The sequence below is a fragment of the Pseudorca crassidens genome, chromosome 4, assembly GCF_039906515.1.
Source record: "Pseudorca crassidens isolate mPseCra1 chromosome 4, mPseCra1.hap1, whole genome shotgun sequence".
NCBI lineage: Eukaryota > Metazoa > Chordata > Mammalia > Artiodactyla > Delphinidae > Pseudorca > Pseudorca crassidens.
Genome location: NC_090299.1, coordinates 120,339,517 through 120,361,894, shown reverse-complemented (window position 1 = coordinate 120,361,894; position 22,378 = coordinate 120,339,517). Strand labels below are relative to the sequence as shown.

Below are 22,378 nucleotides of genomic sequence, written 5' to 3'. Positions count from 1 at the left end.
GCTTGGTTGACATGGCTACTGAATTTTGTTGTCAAGCAGGGCTCAGAGGACAGAAGACACAGTCCAAGGTCCACCCAAGCTGAAAAGAATAATAGAATAAGCTCTCAAATATCTGGGACTCCCAAATTTGGGACTCATAGCACCCCAGGTAACTTCACAAAAACTGATTTTCTGAAAGCTTGAACCTAAGTAGAATGGAGAAAAGCTAATATCCTCTGAAATCTCATAAGCAAAAATCACCCCCAAAGTAGCTTTGCATTATAAATTTATATTACCATGGTAGTCCAATAAACTTAAGCAGAAAATTTAGTTTAAACTTGTCCTGAATTGTTAGTACTCCCAGACACCCAACAGAAACAAAGAGAAACTCTTTCAATACATTAAAAGGAACAAATAATTCCAATCTTCCACAAACTGTTCCAGAGTGTTTATAAGGCAAACATACCTTGACACTAAAACCTAACAAGAACAATAGAAGAAGAAAAGTTTCAGGCCAGTTTAACTACTGACCATAAAACAAAAATTCCAAACTAAATATCAACAAATTGAATATAGGGATATGAAAAGAATGATAGCTTGTGATCAAATTGGGTTCATCTCAGAAATACAAAGTGGGTTAATATTAGTAGATCAATTATTCTAATTTACCACATTAAAAGGTGAAATGAGGATAATTATATCATCTCAGGAAAGGCAGAAATCCTTAATCTGACAAAAGGTACCTATTTTTTAAAAAGACACCAAGTAGCATAATTGATAAATAATTGAAAGCATTCTCTTTAAAACTGGGAACAGAGTAAACTAGGTCTCAGTTATCACTTCTATGTAACACTGGAAGACTATCAGCACATAAGGTAAGATAAATTAAATTAAACTAAAAGCACAGGAATTGTAAATGAAGAAACAAACTACACTTTTATTTCAGATGATTTGATTACCTATGTGAAAAATATACAGATAAATTATTAAAATTTATAAGAGACTGGAAAAGATTTTGGATAAAAATTAACTACATCAAAAATCTAATACATTTCTACACAAGAGCAGCAAATGACTTAAAAGAGAAATTTTATAAAATTGTATATCAAAATGTCATCAAAAGTAGAAAATATATGTGAATAAGTCTATCAAACATGAAGAAAGAAACTTTAGAGATAAAAATATTAAGAGTATTAAAGAACATGCCTAAACATGCAGATATATACCATACCCGTGAATTAGAAGACTCAATATCATAAAAATAATTCTCTGTAAAGTAACCCATAGATTCAATGCAATTCTCATCTAAATCCAAACAGTGGGACATGATGAGTTGATTTCAAAGTTAATACAGAATACAAAAGCTCAGATATAACCAATCTACTCCTAAAGAACAACAGCAGGCCAAGACCTGCATAACAAACATCAAAAATTTTGTGCAACTCAAAGAGATCCAAACTTACTTGCTTTACAAAACACAAATGTGTTTTTTATCCTGTTTCTTACGTGGCTCATCTGTACCAGTTTCTCACGCCACTCACGTAGGCAGCCACGAAGACATCATCTTGAACTCTTCCTTTTCTTTATATCTCTCGACCTCCACCCCAAGGTTATCCACTTGTTGACTGGTCTTTTAAATAGAACCCCTCTTTTCTACAACTGCTGACACAGTGCATATGAAAGTACTCATCAACACTTGCCTCTACTCTTACTCCAGCATGTTTCCCTCCTCCCACTTGCTCCTTACTTCCTACATCAACTACATCTGACCATCTTTCACATCCTCACTTATCTTTAAAAAAATCTGGCTGTTATCAAGCCAATGACCTGTTTCAAAACTTCAGTAAGTCCCCATCCCACTGCCAAGGGGATCAAATTCACACCCCTTAGTTAGGCATTAAAGATCCTTTACATTGCACCTAACAGAATCATTTCTTGCCAAAGCACAAACCCTAACATACCCTACCCACATTAGATTATTTACCACTTACTGTCCTTTCATAAAAGTCCATGAATCTTCACAACTTCAGTTTTTATTTAGTTATTTGATTCTAAAGTTTTACACCACATTTTCTCCAGGAAAAATACTACAGACTTCAAGATTCGGTTCAAATGCCACATTCCCTTACAAGCCTTCTCAATTCCAAATATAATTAATGAATTCCTTCCTCTGTGTTACCACAGTATTTTGTTTATTACACATTCATATTGATAATTGAAACACATGTTGCTTTTTTCTGGCAGATACTGAAATCCTTACTATCAGGGAACACACCTTATTTGTTTCAAGCATCTTCCTGAAACATATCAGTTGCAAAATACTGGTTGTGTTAATTTGCATCTGTATGGTGCATCACAGTTTACCAAGACCTTGTGCATTTTGCCCTTACATGTTTTATGGACCAAGTATCACTACCCCCATGTTACAAATGAGAGAATTTAGGTTCAGAAATGTTCAGTAAGTAGACCAATGTTGGGAGCCAAGAAGTTTTCGCCATTAGAAGATGGCCGACACCCTGCTTCTCTTCCTGATTTATGAGATAGAAGTTCGCGCCTAAAATGAAAGCCCGCGCACGCAGCACCAATGATGATTAGCCAAGTACTTCCCTCATTCTGAATCCCGCCCCCCTTTCTCTGCAGTGTATAAATACAGCTACCGCAGCAATAAAAGTTTGAGGCTTGATCAGGATTCTGTCTTGCCTCCATTCTTTCGCGTCTCCTGCCCTTCCCCCTTTTTTCAACCCCCACAGGTTCCTCCTCAGACTCACAAGGATTTGTCCTGCTGGTCGGGACTCCCGGGGACGCCCGGGGCCGTACACAATTGGCGCCCAACGTGGGGCCTGAGGAACGGATCCTGACGGAGGTAGCACGCTTACGAACGCCTGGCCAGGCACCCACTGAGCCGCCGCGAGACTTACTCGAAAGTGCAGCTTGATTAGGTCCCCGGAGGACTGGCCGCCCTTCGGCAGTCGTGACCTGAGGATAAGGTAAGCGGAGCTATAAATATGGGACAGGAATTGAGTTCCCATGAACTCTTTCTTCAGGGGATCGAGGATTCCCTCAAGATGCGGAAGATTAAGGCTAGAAAAAAAGATTTGCGTGAATTTTTTATGTTCTTGTCTGATGTTTGCCCATGGTTCCCACAGGAAGGGACAATAGATAAAAAATGCTGGAATCGTGTAGGAAATTGTTTAAATGATTATTATCAAACCTTTGGGCCTTCTAAAGTGCCTGTGACTGCATTTTCGTATTGGAATTTAATTAGGGAGATTCTCATGGGTCATTTTTTTGACCCCGATGTCCAAAAGGTTGTAGAGACCGGGGAAACAATTCTTAAAGCAGCCTCTCGTCTCCATTCAGCTTGTCCATCCGTTACCATTGATATGGGTTCAAATGAAGAGTTCCCAAAAATTCCAGAAACCGGTCATCATTATCCCACAGATGATAAAGTTATCCCAAAGATTTATCCTTCCCTTACTGCTATTAAGGGTGATCCCAATGATGACCAGCTTTCCCCCCAAGATCAGGAAACTCTCGATGAGCAGGCTGCTCGTTATCATCGCAATGATGATTCCTGGGGATTCCCCCTTTTGAAGCCTCCACCATCTTATAATACTCCTCATCAGATGCCTGCCTTTAGCGCCCCTGCTCCCATTGCCCCCCTGATTGATCCCCTTCGACAGGCTAAGATGGCCTTAACCCAGGAAATTTCCTCTTTGAGAGATGTTTTACAACAAAAACGGGAACGCTTGGATCTCCTAAAGGAGCTTAAGGCCCTTGAGGTGGAGCTTACTTCTTTTAATGTCTCGAACGGTCCCAATAAACCCCCGCTTCGACAAAAACCAGGATCCATTAAGTTAGCCTTCCCTGTTACTCGCAGTCAAAATTTACCCACTCAAGGTGAAATTCAAGCTGAAGATAGTGAGGAAGGGGAAGAGGAAGAGGGAGAAGAATCTCCTGAACCTGATGAGGGACCAGATATTCATAATTCTTCTGGGGGCGGCCCTTTTGAACATAAATATCACCGCCTCAATTTAAAACATATAAAAGATTTAAAATCTGCTGTCAATAATTATGGGCCCACAGCCCCTTATACATTGGCAATCTTGGAGGGATTAAGCGATCTCTGGCTGACCCCAAATGATTGGCTTACCCTGGCTCGGGCCACCCTTTCTGGGGGAGATTTTGTTTTATGGCGCACTGAATTTGCAGAAAATTGTAGAGAAACTGCCCAAAGAAATGCTGAAAACAGAACTTCCCGATCATGGACCCGAGATAAATTACTTGGCCGTCCCCCCTATGAATCCAATGAGTCTCAGGCTGCTTTTCCCCCTGGTTTGTTGGCTCAAATACAAAATGCTGGCCTTAAGGCCTGGCGCCGTCTTCCGCCTAAGGGTTCGCCCACAACTTCCTTGGCAAAAATTCGCCAGGGACCAGAAGAGCCTTATTGTGAGTTTATTAGCCGCCTCACGGACGCCGCCGAGCGTGTAGTGGGTGATAGTGAAACTGATAATGCCTTTGTTAAACATTTAGCTTATGAAAATGCCAATCCGGCCTGCCAAGCTGCCCTTCGGGCTCATCGTGGTGGTAGCCTGGCTGATTACATTAAGTTGTGCTCCGGAATTGGTCCCTCCCATTCTGTTGGTCTTGCGATTGGAGCTGCTCTAAAAGATTTTATTAAAGATACATCCGTCCTAGATAAACAACAAAAAACTTGCTATAATTGCAAACAACCTGGACATTTTGCCCGGGATTGTTCATTACATAGACAAGGACAGTCATTAAAGGCTAACCCACAACAACCCCGATATCAATCCCGGGCTCCTCCCACCACCGTTTGCCCTCGTTGTAAAAGAGGCAAACATTGGTCTTCAGAATGTTTTTCAAAAACGGATATAAATGGCCAATTGCTCCCCAAAAAACAGGGAAACTTTTCACGGGGCCAGCCCCTGGCCCCTTCCTTGGAACCAAACCAAGGGGCAATTCGGTTTGTTCCTCAAAAATCTGGACAAGTTCCCTGCACCCGGATGTTGGCTCCCTCTGTCGAGCCACACCCGGAAGCGCAGGATTGGACCTCTGTGCCTCCACCGACTCAATATTAGTCCCAGAACAAGGAGTACAACCAATTCCCACAGAAGTTTATGGCCCCCTGCCCCCAAATACTTTTGGTTTAATTTTAGGAAGAGGTAGTTCCGCTTTGGCTGGCCTCCAAATTATACCTGGTGTTATTGATAATGATTATTCAGGTCAAATTACCCTTTTGGCATCTGCTTTATAAGGCCCTATATCAATCCCTAAAGGTCAAAGGATAGCACAGTTAGTATTGTTGCCCCTAAATTCTTTAAATAAGAGCCATACTAATTGTCCTAGAGCAGATGCTGCTTTTGGCTCCTCAGATGTTTATTGGGTCCAACAAATTACTCCTGAAAGGCCACTCCTAACCCTGTGGTTAGATGGAAAGAAATTTGAGGGTTTAGTCGATACAGGAGCCGATGCAACAGTTATTTCGGAAAAATATTGGCCCTCCTCTTGGCCTTGTACAGTGTCTATAACTCATTTACAAGGCATAGGACATTCTACCAATCCTAAACGGAGCTCTAAAGTTCTTACATGGATAGATACTGAAGGTAATACTGGACAGGTACAACCTTATATTTTGCCACATATCCCGTTGAATCTTTGGGGACGTGACATCCTGTCACAATTAAAGTTAATCATGGCCAGCCCCAATGAGGTGGTGACCCAACAAATGCTAAACCAAGGGTTTCTACCAGGCTTAGGCTTAGGAAAAAATAATCAGGGTATTACACGACCTATTTCCCTGGCATCTAACATAAATCGCCAGGGCCTAGGCAGTTCGCCTTTTTCTTAGCGGCCATTGACCTTCCTGTGCCCCATGCGGACAAAATACGATGGAAAACTAATGATCCCGTTTGGGTGGACCAATGGCCTCTAACAGAAGAAAAACTTACAGCTGCCACAAAGTTAGTGCAGGAACAATTGGCCGCTGGACATTTAGAAGCCACTACTTCGCCATGGAATACCCCTATATTTGTGATAAAAAAGAGATCTGGCTCATGGCGACTTCTCCAAGATCTTAGGGAAATTAATAAAACAATGTTTACTATGGGAGCTTTACAGCCTGGCTTGCCTTCTCCTATTGCCATTCCAGCTGGCTATTTTAAAATCATTATTGATCTTAAAGATTGCTTTTTTACTATCCCTCTCCATCCTCAGGATAGAGAGCGTTTTGCATTTAGTCTCCCAGTAATTAATTTTAAAGGCCCAATGCCACGTTTTCAATGGAAGGTCCTCCCGCAGGGTATGGCCAATAGCCCCACCTTATGTCAAAAATTTGTTGCACAAGCTGTAGACCCTCTTAGGGCTCGTTGGCCTGGTATCTATATCATTCATTATATGGATGATATTCTTTTGGCTGGAAAATCAACTGATGAACTCCTTAAGTGTTATCAAGATTTAAAAGATAATCTTGCTTCCTCTGGCCTTCAAATTGCTTCAAATAAGGTACAATTAAAAGATCCATACTATTATCTTGGTTTCGAATTAAACAAAAAAATAATTACCACTCAAAAGATACACATACAAGTATCACATTTGCAAACCCTCAATGATTTTCAAAAATTTTTGGGAGATATTAATTGGCTACGACCGTATCTTAAACTTACTACGGGAGAGTTAAAACCCTTATTCGAGATTTTACAAGGGCCATCAGATCCCTTGTCACCCCGTAGGCTGACTAAGGAGGCTAAAAATTCTCTTCAATTAGTAGAAAAGGCCATTAGATGTCAACAGATTACCTTTTTAGATTATGGTCGTCCCTTTAGTTTGATTATTTGTGCCACTGCACATACACCCACTGGAGTCCTATGGCAAGATCATCCCCTCTTGTGGATACATTTGTCCGTATCTCCTAATAAAGTGCTTAAGACCTACCCTTCCTTAGTAGCACAGGTTCTTACTTTGGGCAGAGAAAAAAGCCGTCAATTTTTTGGCAGAGATCCTGATCATTTGATTCTCCCCTATACCAAAGAAGAGCTTAGTTGGTTATTACAAACTGATGATAAATGGCTTGTTTCCTTATCCTCCTTTCAGGGTAATATTGATAATCATTATCCACCTGATAAGCTCCTTCAGTTTGCTAGAAAACATCTGTTTATATTTCCCAAAATCACTTCTGCTGTTCCTCTGGGAGATGCTGCCCTAGTATTCACTGATGGATCATCATCCGGTGTTGCTGTATTTGTTATAAATAATCAGCCCTATAGGGTACAGTCCCCCTTTTTATCAGCACAACTTGTTGAGCTTTTTGCCATTCTTCAGGTTTTTGAGATGTTACAGAATATCCCCTTTAATTTATATACGGACAGCTCATATATAGCTTTGTCCGTCCCCCTTTTAGAAACTGTTCCATATATTAAACCCTCTTCCAATGCTGTTCCCCTTTTTCAACAACTTCAAAGTCTTATACTTCGAAGACAAGCGCCTTTTTTTATTGATCATCTTAGGGCTCATACAGATCTTCCTGGACCCCTCTCTCAGGGCAATGATTTAGCTGATAAAAATGCCCGCCTGATGTGCACCGTAACGTCTGATTCTGTTTCTCAAGCTACTCAATTTCATCAGCTACATCATGTTAATGCACATACTCTTCGCTTAATGTTTAAGCTTACTCGAGAACAATCAAGACAAATTGTAAAAAATTGTCCAGGGTGCGTTACATTTTTACCTCTTCCACATCTTGGGGTAAACCCAAGAGGTCTATTACCTAATGAAATCTGGCAGATGGATGTTACCCATCTTGCTGAATTTGGAAAATTAAAATTTATTCATGTGTCCATTGATACCTTTAGCGGCTTTATATATGCCTCCCTTCAGGGAGGAGAAGCCACAAAAAACATTATTTCACATGTGCTCCAATGTTTTACAGTTTTAGGCAAGCCTCAAATAATTAAAACAGATAATGGGCCTGGGTATACCTCCCAGGCTTTCCAAGATTTTTGCACCCGGCTTCAAATAAAACATCTTACGGGAATTCCATATAACCCCCAGGGTCAAGGCATAGTAGAAAGAGCCCATCAAACCCTTAAAAATACCATTTCCAAGCTTAAAAATAATGATTTAACTGCTACAAAAAATTCCCCCAAAAATATTCTTAGTCATGCCCTGTTTGTAATTAATTTTTTACAATTAGATAATAATGGTAGATCTGCCGCCGATCGCCTTTGGCATCAAGAAACTAAAAATCAATATGCACAAGTTATGTGGAAAGACCCTTTGACCTTTAAATGGCATGGACCCGATCCACTCCTCATCTGGGGGAGGGGATCCGCATGTGTATATAATACCAAAGAAGGTGGAGCACGCTGGTTGCCTGAGCGCCTTATTAAACCTATAAGTTCTATAAAGTAATAAATTTTATCCAGGGCCCTTTTCCCTGAGATTGTATTTCTTTTTCTTTTTCAGAAAAAGATGGAGACCCTCCTAATATTGAAAGAGCGGCAGAGACGACATGAGTTATCCGTTGTGACCCTGATCCTGTCATCTTTGCTGGTTGTTGGACAGGCTGAAAGCACTCCCCACTTGCCTCAAAATTTAACCTGATACATTACCATCGCCTCGCCATTACAGAAGCAGAACCAAAGGATGATTCTGGCTGCCCCTCTACTGGAGCGGCATGAAACAGAGACATGCCTACCCCCCTCTTTGATGGAGGGTATGGGTACCGAGTTGAGTGTGGCAGCAAAGCATGCACAAGGGAAAACGTGTATATATGTATATACAAGGTAATCTCTGTTATTCCCTGTGAGTATACCTGAATTATGATAGAGGTTGGTATCTAAACATTGTTTTTGGCTTTTAGTAGCTAAGATTATCTTTGGCTCTGCCTCTCCTCCCCAAAAGATACCAAGAGCCGATGAGTGTGGACACACATACCTTGTCCACGGGAGGATTCAGGTCACTACTCCCTCACTCGGTTAATGCCCACCTCCTTAAAAGAAATAAAAAGGGAGGAAATGTTGGGAGCCAAGAAGTTTTCGCCATTAGAAGATGGCCGACACCCTGCTTCTCTTCCTGATTTATGAGATAGAAGTTCGCGCCTAAAATGAAAGCCCGCGCACGCAGCACCAATGATGATTAGCCAAGTACTTCCCTCATTCTGAATCCCGCCCCCCTTTCTCTGCAGTGTATAAATACAGCTACCGCAGCAATAAAAGTTTGAGGCTTGATCAGGATTCTGTCTTGCCTCCATTCTTTCGCGTCTCCTGCCCTTCCCCCTTTTTTCAACCCCCACAGGTTCCTCCTCAGACTCACAAGGATTTGTCCTGCTGGTCGGGACTCCCGGGGACGCCCGGGGCCGTACACAGACCAAGATAATGTAATTAAACACAGAAGAGTCAAGACTTACACCTAGGTCTCCTGGCACAATATCCAGTGCTCTTTAAACTACATTACCTAGAGTCATGCTATTAATTTCTATTGGAGTTCGTTCTTTACTATTATAAAAGCTCAAGAATGAAAACTTCCTTTGGTAAAGACTTGGTTGAGAATTGAGACTCTTCATTAAAAAAATATATACATAAGTTAACTTATGATGAAAAGAGTAGTCCCTTACTAGACAATTCAGTAAACTGGAGGTCTGAGAAGTTGAATTTTATGAAGATAATTAGCATCATTCTCTTGTACCAAGTGGAAGAATGTTTTCAAGGATAGATATAAGTGATTAATATAATGTGTCTTTTAATATGTCGTGAATTTAGTAAAAATGCTTAGAGCCAGAAAAACTTTCCTGCAATTTCCTTGCCTAAATTTCTTGTTCTTTCCATTATGAATATTGATATAAAACTTGAAAGAATTGGATTTTTTCCATCCACTGGCCATGTTCTGTTCATCCAACATACAAATCTGACTGAACAACACTCAATTCTGATGCTGTTGTGAGACTAACATGCTCTGATAAGCACATATGTGATGCCCACATAACTTGTCACTACTCTGGCAGATTTTTACTGATGGACTGAGGTTGGAAAACAGCAGTGGGAAATTATGCATAAATTGGTTTCAAGGCCAATTTTGGCAAAGTCAAGTCAAGGAACTGCACAACCTATTGCAGCTGCAACCTGGTGGCTGTCATGATTTGGTTGGAACCATGAGAAACCTCAGGCTTTATCAAGACTGACCACTGAAGAGGTGTAAAATCTTCCCTGTCCTCTGAGTGGACAGTGTGAGTCACTGGCCCTGAGATTTCTTGGTACCACATCAGAGGAGCTCTTGTTCTGATGTCAGAGAAACGAGGATTCTGAAAACTTTGGGACTTGAACAGGCTTAGAGATTTCTAAGTCTCAGAGACTAAGGTAAAGAAAAATCAAGGGACGTCCCCAAGGTTACGTGAAAATACAACAGCAGAACCAATAGTAGAAATTACATTTCTTAATTACCAGTCCAGTTTGTTTTCCAATTGACATACCACTACCCACTTAGAATTATGTAAAGAAAGAAAAATTTACATTTACTTTTTGAAACCACGGTAGAATAGTGTAAGTAAAAAAAACTAGATATTCATTTCATCTGTTTTATCATTTGCTTTTGCTTCTCCTAATTTGTAAACAAAGAAAAAGGTAACCACGTACTTTTTTTTTTTTTTTTTTTGCGGTACGCGGGCCTCTCACTGCCGTGGCCTCTCTCGTTGCGGAGCACAGGCTCCGGACGCGCAGGCTCAGCGGCCATGGCTCACGGGCACAGCCGCTCCGCGGCATGTGGGATCCTCCCGGACCAGGGCACGAACCTGTGTCCCCTGCATCGGCAGGTGGACTCCCAACCACTGCGCCACCAGGGAGGCCCAAGAAAATGATTTTTGAAACCATCCCCAAGTTGCAAAAAAGCCCTCATACCAAAAGAAGAAGAAAAAGAAGGAGGAGGAGGAAGGTGAGAGGGAGAGGAAGAAGAAGAAGAGGGAGAGGAAGAAGAAGAAGAGGGAGAAGAAGAAAAAGGAAGAAACATCATGGCAGCACATGGAATCCAGAATTCTGGATTCAAATTCTGATTCTATCATTGGGTAACATAACACATGTTATCATTAAGCTACAGGTACCATGCAATACAGAAATAAGGGGTATTAAAGGATACTTGTTTATGAAGCATACAGCTTTGTGTATGATTCTCCATTCCACCTTCACATACACGAGAAATCTGTTCTTATTATAAACATTTAAATCCTGGGACACACAGGAGGTATAGCCTATAATCAGAATCTTCTTTCTGCATTTAATTCTTGGTCACTTGTTCCCCCAGCAAACTGCTCACAATCTCTTTGTGCATAGAAACATAATGCAACACAAGACCCCTGATTTTTAGGTCATTACTTCTGTTACCCATTCCAGGGGGCAAATCCTAATTATTCTTCCCCTGATGACTGCCTGCAGGCCACACTTCTTGGAGATCCAAATATATATTATTTCTTCTCCTGGGACTAAAAAGTAAATATGAAAGGAAAACCTCCCCTTGTTCTTAGGTTTAGAAAAACTGTTTTACCAGTTTCATTCTTAATCATTTGTTAGAGAAAAAGTACAAGCAGAAAATCTTCCTCCTAGACAACATGATAATTTGCTAACAGTAATATGTTTTCTTCTAAGAAACTGTAATATAGTAAATATTACACATACTATATATTTTGAATGTGCCAGACTTCCTACTCTTAGGAAACCAGACTGGAGTTCCAAGAAGTTTAGTTAACTCTATGAGCCCTCGAAGCTTTCAAGTTTTTGACCTGAGGGTTTTTAGACAAGTTGGAATTGAAAAGATAAAGTTATTTAGGTACTTTCTTACAGCATATTTGTTTTCTCAAAGGCATTCACACATCATTTACATATATAATGTACACTGTAAACCACTTTCCTGAACAGCCTGCATTTGAAAGGATGTTCTTCACACTCTTTATGGGCTCATAAGCAGGAATTCAATGAATACTCAGAGAGCAATCTAAAATGTGAAACAATTTAATGGGTACCACATAAAACACCAGGGCCTGTGCCAGGAACAAGACACTAATGACTGAATTCTACTCAAATCCGATTCAACCCCCACCTTAAACAACATGGAGAGCCTGCTGTCACAATTTATATACTTGGGGCAACATATAGCAGTTTCTCCCCTAGACTACTTTGCACTCAAATATATCTCTATTAGAATTAGTCGTATTCATTTTCATTTGTCTTACACGTAGTTGAGGTATTTCATTTGTGACTCTACACTTAAGAAATACCCTCTTGAAAGGGAGTAGGGCCTGCCCAATATTCCATACAATTGAAAGTAAGTATTGGCCTTACTCTGACAGTACAGTATATGGCTTATAAAATGCAAGAACGTTGAAGGCAAGATGTACCCTCACTAAAGAAAATCACAGTGGATGAATGCACATGGCACAAATACCATCACTTCAATTGCCAGTCTTAATATGTTTGTACTGACTGGAGAGCCAGCAAAGGAGATTCATAAAAAGAGAGGCATCACAGACCAAACCTGGGGTCAAGTTCTCACTGTTTATCAACTGGGATGGCAGACCAGACACTGGATCCTTCTGAGTTTCAGTTTCCTCATGTGTCCAAATGGGTTAACAATAATGTTAATTGATAAGGGTATGGTGAAGACATGAGACTTTTTACAATGTAAAAATATGAACTATGTTACTTTGACATGAGTCATGAAGGCAATTCCTAGATATGTGAGATATATGGAGTCCAAGGATTTATTCTCTGGAAATTTCTCCATTTGGCTCTTTTCTAGTTCTGCATGATGCTCTCCCCTGGTATTTAACTTTCATGCAGTGAGGGATACTTAATAACACAAAAATCTGAGTACAAAACACAAAACCATAAACTTCAACTACTAGGCATTTGGATCAGAAAGATCAGGGTAGAGGAATGGAGCTCCCTCCTTTCAGGATAGTCAATTGACTGAACTAAGGCCAAGGTGGTTCCAATGCTGCACAAGGGCCGGGATTATCTTAATAAACACTCCAAATCCACTCATGGCGAAAGAGAACTCCAAACCTGCTGATATCAACCACCAGCCCAGGGGCCATTCGAGGTGCCCCCATGGCACACAATCCATGTGCTGAAATTTAACAAAAGTGAGAAATGTAAGGAATACAAAAACTATTCCACATCCTCCTCCCTCATCACACAAATTAAGTGTCATCAATAGGAAGTTCATCAACACAGAAGACACTGATAGTAAATACATGCTTTGTGTCTCCACCTCCGTAATGACTCCCTGATTTGTAAAATGGGGCAGTGTGTTAGAAATTGTTGAAATGTCATTTTCAAACATTGAGATGAATGCTTTAGTAGCATATGAATACATAAAATTAGATTTAGTTTTGGGAAAAGTAGTATATTTAGAAACACTTCTGACCATGCTTTCAACTTTTTGGAACTATTATCATTTGAGAAGTTTTGTGTTTTTTTTAATATGGTCAATAGCAAATATTTTAGGTTGAACTATAAATGTAAGTTGCAGGAGAAGAGCTGATTAAGACAAACACCTCATTGGTTCACTTTCTGAATTTCAGTTAACACCTAATTTACGATACTTCTTAATACAAATGCAGCTTGGCAGGATTAGTACACATTTTGTAAGAAGCTGACAAAGCAAGCATTCCATTAGCCAGCCCACAATGTCTCAAAATTTAATAGTCAATATCCCACTTTCAGGGCTGATGTTGTCAAGAACTAAATAAATAAGCAAGAAGCCCCCACTTCTGATTTCTGAGAAAGAACACATTCTATGCAATTTGTTTCATAGCTTTGAGTTAAAATTATATTTTAATGTTCCTCCTCTCGTAGCATTCTTCAATAGATAACTAAAGGAAATAAACCACCGAAGCCACATTGCTAAATCATTCTATTGTATCCAGGGTTGGGGAGAGAACTCTCTACACCTTAATTTAGGAAGGATAAGTCCATGATTAATTCCAGATCTTGGAACATAAAAGAGCTGTAAGGGTCCTCAAAATTCCCCTAGTAGAGGAAATCTCATATCCCCAGGAATCTGGCCAGGCACCTGAGCCCTGGCCTAGCCCAGGCCTCACTGTGGGCTCAAAATGCTGTGGGCGGGGGCCTTCCTTACAGTTTGGGGGATCAGCAGAGCTCCCTTCCCCCACCTCCCCAGACACCAGATGGTCCCAGCAGGATGTGCAAGGTTGCATTTTAAATGGATTATTTGCCTCTATCTTTTCCAAGCATTGTTAGAAAAGCTTAGGGAAGGTCCTAGTTTTAAACATTTTAAGCAGATGGTGCTAATATACTATTAGAAACAATAGATAACAGTCTAAAAAGAAAAAAATTAATGATAGTAAATCACTAGCATCTGATGCTATCTACCTGAGTTCTAGGAACAATGAAGGGTAACCCCTGTCCAGTACACTCACTGATTGAGAGGCCTAAAGGATCATTAATGTGACTAATATTCTTAAGGTTTACAAAGAATACAGTGGTAACTACAAACAAGTGAGTCTAAATTTTAAATCAGGGAAAGTTGCTAAGATGTACAAAAATCAGATGCATACATACACAATGGGGGAAGAAAATATGTTTTCTGTAGAAGAAACTATATATGGTATATACTAGACTTTTGTAGAAAAGTGAGCCATCATGAGGGCAAGAGGAAAAGTTGTGGAATTATATATTAACTTTCTCAAAAAGCCTTTACTAGCTCTTACCCACTTTTAACTGTTCTGCGGTGGGCTAAGTAGGCCTAAACAGAGAAAGGAGGGCTCAAAGAGCACCTACTTGAAGGGAAACCATAAAAGTTCCATGAATTATTACAGGAACTACCTCACAGAAGGGATGCCAGTTAAATTTTGAATTTGTAAAGCACACTACCCTCTTCAGAGACAAAAAGTGGGAAGATCTCAGGAGACTGTGTAAACAAGCAAACAAAAAGGAGCTTTAGAGCCATCTTAGACTGAGAGGATATATTTAAGAAAAAACAATCTATCTTATTCCTAACTAATATCAGTAACTGCCATTGGTGGACCAAAAAAAAATCAATGTAGGCCCTCAGGACAAGGGCTAAAGAATTACTATTGGCAAATGATGAATAGAATTCAACTCTACAGAATTCTTATCCATCCCTTTTGCAAAAACTGTATTTTGACCACTTCTGAGTTGGCACTAGAGGCAGGAGGAGAAAAAAAAAATCAAGATCTGAGGAATGAAAACTAAAACAGAAGAGACTAGCTAAGAGAAGCAGCTCTATGAAATACATTTTTAACATGAGGGTTTGGCAACCTAAAGAGGTGCCAGGCAGTAAATATATGTTTGGATATTTAATATTATGATGGAATAAAGTAGACATAGGGTTAAACATCAAATTCTAAAATGCCATACCTGGGAGGCTGCCAATGAAGCTAGAAAGTACAACACTGAGAACCAAAAAATGATAAGATCTTACTGAGAGATTATAAATTTATGAAAATTTCCCTAAGAATTAGTATACTAGGACATTAGGACACTGGTTATAAAGAAAAGCAGGAAGAATAATCCTTTAGGATACCAAAAGCCTATTTCTATATAAACAAGCTTGCATATGCCACTCTAAAGACAGATTTAACCTTGCAAGTCACTGACCTTTAATCATGCTTGGATTTTTTTCAAGAAAAATAAACCATTTACTCAGAAGATTAAAGGTAGGGAAGTCTTTTTTTCAGAGTTTTCACACTTGTTTAAGAGGATAAAGATACCCTTCCTTATCAGTCTTATCAGCCTCTACTCATCATTCAAAATTCTAATTTATTCATTCTTCCTCTTTAGATATTATATTTCCAATTGCCTGTGCTTTCCTGATACCCCCTTAAATACAAAAGGAGAAAAGAAGGGAGGAAGGTTTGGGGAGGGAGGGAGGGAGGAAGGAAGCGGGTAGGGAGTAGGGAGAGAACACAGAGTTGGTTTATCAGATGTCTGCTTTTCCAGGTAATCTATAGACAAATCTGAGAGATTAATTTGCACACTGAATTTGCCCAGGCTCTTCACAGATATTCACAGATACGCAGATTAACATCTACTGGTACAGTACAGCAATGAAACAGGACACCTCAGTCTCTGTTCTGGAATGACCTCCTGCAGCATCAGCTTCTCAGTATCCCACAGGACCCTTTTGAACTAGAGAAAGTAAGAGAAATCTGATTGCAAATTCAGATGACTATGTATTGTGCTGACACCTTAATGTACAAGACAGACATTCCTTTGAATTATCTGCATCTTTGTGTCTGTTTATATATAGAGATCAATTACCTCTTTTCTGTCCTAATGGATTTGGCTATACAAATTACATCTGAGGCTGTGCTACACTGACTTACCTACTTCTATTTATATCAAAATTTCTTTCTAAAGCAAAGTTAAATTAACACAAATTCTTCCTTTCTGTCCTATAGTTTCATGAACTTCAAATCAGAGTTTTGAAAGGCATACAAGTTATATTGTTTCACAAATATATTAAGGATGGCATAATTTTAACAAGTAATATTTCTCCTTGGGTAACATTTGATCTTGGTTAGAATGAGATGTAAATGAGGGATGAAGATCAATATTAATAGTCTATAGATATGAGAAAGTATTGAGAACTTTCCAGATATCTAACAATGTTAATGCATCCCTGTGATAAACATTAAAAATCAGTTATGATCTCTGTCCTCAAGGACTTTATATTCTCACTGTATTTAGAAAAGATAAAATTACGTTCTTAGTCATTTCATTCATATCAGTTAATGAAAGTAACTGCACTTCTATTAGTTTAGACTCAGATAAACCTGGACAAATTTCTGTTGTTTGCATTTCAAGGAAGGCCTCCAAAAGGCCAGCTAAGAATACAGTGTAATTGTTTAATACAAGCAGACTTTGAGCAAGGAGACTTGGAATCAAGTTCTGGGTAACGTTAACAAATGGGTTTGAGCTCATGGAGCAACTGTTTTCCTATCTGGGTAATGGTAACATTAACAAATTCCACTATTTGGGCTGTGCATTGAGCTGAAATAATGTACTCAAAGTGCTCTGAAACCATAAAGCTATGCTAGTCACTACGACATCAAGCTACCATATAGTTTCAGGAACCTTAGGACCCCTGTTAGAGAAGGGCACCTTATTCAGTGGGCCATGCCCTCCACTCTGCTCTTGGGGAAGGGCAGATCAAAGGTATCCTGGAGTCTGGAGAGCACCCCCTCTTGCTTTTTGGCTATCTTTCACATATCTGTCTTCATCTTTCTTATTTTAGTGACCTTTTTTTGGCTCTTGTTTGGGATTTCAATGCACTATTTAATTTTTCCCTGTTATTACTTTTATTTGTCTTATACAGTGCCAAAAAGAGGGACTAAGATTTTGCTACTCTTTAGCCAAGATGGTAAATTAAAGCCTTTCATTTCACTAAGTTAAAAAAGCAGGGTTGATCATTTAAAAGTGATCTCAGATTTTGGCCATACTTCTCAGTCTTCCACTTGGGCCATTCTTATATCTCTTTCATTACACACATGTACAGGTTTGCCTCTTGTACTCAAAAATTGGGAAGAAATAAGATTAGAATAATAATCCATACAAATTTGGTTTTATTGCTGTTTTATCCTCAACAGCTCTGTTCAAAAATAAACGAAAAAAAAAATAAATAAATAAAATAAAATAAACCAGTAATAAAGGAAAAATAAAAGTAAATGCTCTTAAGGTTGTTGTTGTTGTTGTTTTTATCTTGCCTGGATGTTTATGTGCTGAAGAAAATAGACATTTATGCTTGAGGTGTGTTTCAATACACATGGTACAACTAAATTGTAAAATTGCACTCTTAAATAGAAAAACACACATGTTCACAGAACCTTCTTCTATACAATTTCTAATGTTAAGATAAGCCTGAAACAACATAACTTCTGAAAATGAATTAGCTAACTTTTGATACTTCTTATAATATATGCATATTTGAAGTTAATGATTTTTTAAAGCATAAGCTTTTACTTTAATGTGTATAGAAAACTACACTTATTTTCCTGAAATCAGATCAATGTATAGATAAGCCCTGATTTTCTTATATTGGTAGCTGGCTGAATCTTTCACACAACAGAGCATCAGAATAGGTGTTTTCGTAGACAATCTTTAGAAATAATATACTTCATTTCTACCTTTCCTAAAACAAGAAAACCCTCAATTTCCACCCAGTTGCAAACATTATTCAAAACAAATTTCTCAATAAAAAGTAGGTTTAAGGGAGTTGTATACTGAGTTCTGGCTGCCCAACCACAGCAGAAAGGTGTCTTGTCCTCTAAACTATCAAGGAAGGCCTAGGAAACTTCTGGTGGGATAGACTGAGTGTTAAAGGTGATGAGGAAACTTATAAGCAAAATTGAATTAAATCAGAATTCTGAATTCCAGACTGACGTATTTCTGCTAAGCTACTCCAAGTTTTGAAGAAGTACGCGAGTAAGAGTGCACCAGGAAAGATCTGACAACGCGAACACATATGTTCCCTGTCACAAACATACCCTCCTTGTCAGAACAATGTGCCATCAAAGGTACAAGTTAACAAGGGAATTTCCAGCATTTTCCTTCATTTGCGTACATCTTTCCTAACTTCAGGCCCAAGAGAGGTCAAAAGAGGTTTACCTAGCTAAGGAAAGGAAGACATCGCAGGCAGACCATCCGCACAGAATCGGAGCGGCAATGCTACTTTGGGGATTTTGCCCTCCCTTCCTCTTGAGATGCGGCAGAACGTGCCTTCTGTTTACAGACACTCACCTAATCGGCCCCAGGACCCTCGTGATCACTTTCCTCGCAAAGTGAATGGTGGGTCCACCGACCCAGGTTCACCTTGGCCTCACCTAAGTGGAACAGGGCCCGGGGCCAGGGCGTGTGACTCTGACCTCAGGCTGCGGGAGAAGGGCCGGGCGGGGCGTCTCGGTGCCACCGCAGGTCTAAGGGTGCAAACAGGGTGTGGGGGCGAGAAACGAGTTTGAATGGGACGGCAACTTGGAAGTGTTTTTAGGGTTTCTTGAAATGGGCAAATGCGCTGAATCCATTCAGCGGGGGAGCTTTGGAGGATGTCGCCATCCCCTTGTCGCCTGGGACGCACACAGGACCCTGGCCGAGAGGGGGCGAAGGTGTCCCGACGTGAAGTCCACCCGCCCAAGCGCGGGATAGCGGGCGCCCGGCAGCAGGGCGGCGCCGCCAGAGAAGCGCCGGGCCGCGGGCGCTGGACTCAGAGCCCTGGCTGCTGCGTCCGCGGCTCGTCACGCTGCGCCGGGGCGGGGGTGGGGGGTGGGGTGTAGGAACTCCAGGAGGTCCCCAAACTCGGAGACAGAGCTTGGCACCCGGTCCCGCCGGCGCAGAGCTGCGGCAAAGGAGGCGGCGCGGCCCCTCGGGGTGGGGAGGGGGTGGGAAAGAGACAGGTGAGACCCAGCGCCCTCCCAGCGCCAGCCGCGCCCCCGCTGTCTCGCCCCGAGAGGGCACTCACCGGCTTTGCACGGATCCTTGTAGTCCAGCGCCTCCGCCTCTTCCTCTCCGTTGCCACCGAAAGTGTAGTCATAGTCGAGGCCGGCGCAGACCCCCAGCTCCGCGCAGAGGACAGCCCCCGTGGCCACCAGCCACGCGAGCATCCCCAGGGAAAGCGTCTCCAGCCCCATCTTCCTCGCGAGGAAGGGCCCCGGTGGCTGTCCTCGTGGGAGGCTCCTCGGCGCGGCCGGCGCTCAGGTGTCTGGGGACATGGGGCGCCGTCGGGCCGAGAGAGGGCTGGGCGGCCTGTCCCCCGGCGCGGGCTAGGTGGCGGGCGGGGGCAGGTACGGAGCGGGTCCGGGCGGGCGCGCGGCCAGGCTGCCTCCCCGCGGCCGTCCTTCCTGCGGCTCAACGGCTCGGCTGCCCCAGGCTCAGGCTCCCGGGCTCAGGCTCCCAGGTCCCCGGGCTCAGGCCCCGCACGTGTCCCGCACCCAAGACCCGGCGCCGCCCTGGGAGGACGAGACCCTTCTGCACATCAACGCGTCTGAGCTGAAAGTGGGGACCGCGGTCGCGGGTGGGGGGCAGACATCCCTGCGCCGCCAGACCTTAAAAGCCGCAGAAGCAGCACGGCAACTGGCTGCGAGAAGGGCGAAAGTGGGAGGATTTGGGGATGCACTGTTTGCCTTCTCCCCCCCCACCCCGGCTGTCTTTTTACCCTCTTCCTAACTTAAAAAAAAAAAAAAAAAAAGAAAAGAAAAGAAAAGAAAAGAAAAAAAATCTTCACAGCATCTAACCCAATCACTTGCATCCTGCTTACTTATTCATACAATCAGGGTCAGGATCCGGGCCACAGCCTCCTCTCCGCCTCCTTTCGGTAGCTCTACACGAGCAGACAGACGAGCGCGCCGAGAATTCCATTTATAATTTACTAAAGATAAAAATGAATATATCATGCACTGCGTCCAGGAACAGTAGTTAATAGATGATGTACGTGCCAACCGAGAACGCCAGACCGGGGGTGGGCGAGGGATGGTGACAACTCGGCTCAAACCTCCTCTCCCCCCCAATACACAAGGAGCTTGCGACTCCCCTTTGCTGCCTTCGCCTCGGTGCAGCCCGGAGGGGAGGAAAAGTGTCTGGGCCCCCGCGACCGAGGTAAGGAAACTGCTTTCAAAGTCCCCCAACCAACAAAGTTGTGCTACGAACTAAGATCCTCAGAACTGCAGTTAAAAAAATTCCAAAATCCAGTTACAGATTGCAGCAGCAGGAAACGCGAAGACCTCGCCAAGGGCTGCGCTGTGGCTCACGCGGGCTCAGGAAGGGAAGTTGGAAGGAACGCTTGGGAAGCAAATTTTCTGTGACAGCTCTGGCGCCCATGCCCAGAGTTACTCAGTATCCTCTGGCTTCAGTTGTTTTACTTCGGAGGAGAGTGTGTAAAACCTGGCAGCAGGATTAGCGAGGTAAACCACATGTCAGCCTAGCAGACGCAGGACAAACACAGGCTGTGGGAAATTGGGGAGGAAAAAAAATCAGAGGAAATCTCTGCAAAACCCCTGTTGTGAGCAATTCAGAGGTTTCCCTACATCTGCAAGTAGTTTCCAAAATAGGTGAGAGGACTTCTCCTCCCCCAAGTTTAAAGGACTCATGATTGGGAGCCTTCTCTTTTCCAACTAAGTCTTGAACTGTCACTTTAGCAGTGACTTGTAAAAAATATTCTGTTGCCTTTACATCTTAATTTGACTTCTAAATGTCTCCCCCTTTTCTGAGTTACCATCAACATACAATCTCATCTAGAGGGAAATATGAAGGCAACCATACACATCCACACGTACATACATAAACACATGCACACACACACACACACACACACACACAAACACACAAACCTTTGACAGGTAGACCCAGTGTTTGGTTAGGGGATCTGACTAGGTTTTATGTTTGTTAAAGAAAAATTAGAGGCTAAAGTTGAAGAGGTATCAATTATTTCCAAGTTAAACTAAGAGTAAAAGGATGGGAGGGCTGGGTAGAACTGACTGATTCCATGTTCCTGGCAAAACTGGGGCTTTCTCAGAAAGCCACTAAAGTGAGGGAGCCTCCCTTTCATAAATCTCAAACTTCTAACCACACGTCATAGAAAAGAGAGCAGATCTGGAAAGAACATGTTCAATTAGCAGGTAGAAGTATTTGGTTTTGAAATCTCTTGCTGAGTCATTCTCAAGTTCTTTTACCCATCAAAAACATGTTTGCATAATTAATAGTGGCGTTCCTCTAGTGCATCCTCTAAACAAGAATGTATTTTGTTTAGCCTATTTGAAAGCCCAGGAAATACAGCTTTCTTTTAGAGGATCCTCTTGAGCTGCTGACAGTGTCCCCACACCCTACCCCCAGACCTTTAAAATGTCCCTTGTTAATTTAAATGACTTGCAAACGTTTCCTTAGGCTATTTTATCATACGTAAGAGTTTGTACCTGGAGTTTGCCTAAACATCACTTACTTTGCAGTAATAAGTATGTTTCATTCATTTGTCCTGAAAAAAATGTTACAATATAGAGACATCTACCTATTATATTTTCCTTACAGAATTTATCTTTGCTCAGTTTTACAATTTTATAAATTTGTAACTCAGAGTTAGAATGATTGACATAGTAGAGGCTCAAATCAAAATGTAGAAATGTTTCTTTGTAGCTAAAATACTTGCAGAGGATACTTGTTTACATCACGGTATCCTAGGCCTCAAATCCCTGATTTATTTTTAAATATTATTTTAAAATATGTATTAAATCTAAGTTTTTCATAATAAAATACTTTTAAGCCTTATTTCTATAGTTGGTATGATTGCAAACAAAAATAGATTTTGCCCTGCCCTTGAAAAATATAAATTTGCAAGAATTTACAAGAAAACATAAAAACAATATGCA

The 22,378-nt window shown here is 41.4% G+C and overlaps 1 protein-coding gene across 7 annotated transcripts in view; it reads right to left on the bottom strand.

The window, feature by feature from the left end:
• TLL1 (tolloid like 1) overlaps nucleotides 1-20,858 on the bottom strand; it is a 267,057-nt gene extending 246,199 nt beyond the window's left edge. Inside the window, exon 1 of one of the 7 annotated variants that reach the window (XM_067736574.1) lies at nucleotides 19,483-20,858. In XM_067736574.1, the coding sequence (XP_067592675.1) occupies nucleotides 19,483-19,554 (72 nt within the window). In that variant the 5' untranslated portion in view covers nucleotides 19,555-20,858. The remainder of the gene's footprint in view (nucleotides 1-19,482) is intronic. The other 6 variants (XM_067736575.1, XM_067736576.1, XM_067736577.1 and 3 more) reach the window with 6 other exon arrangements.
• Between the last annotated feature and the right edge of the window lie 1,520 nt (nucleotides 20,859-22,378).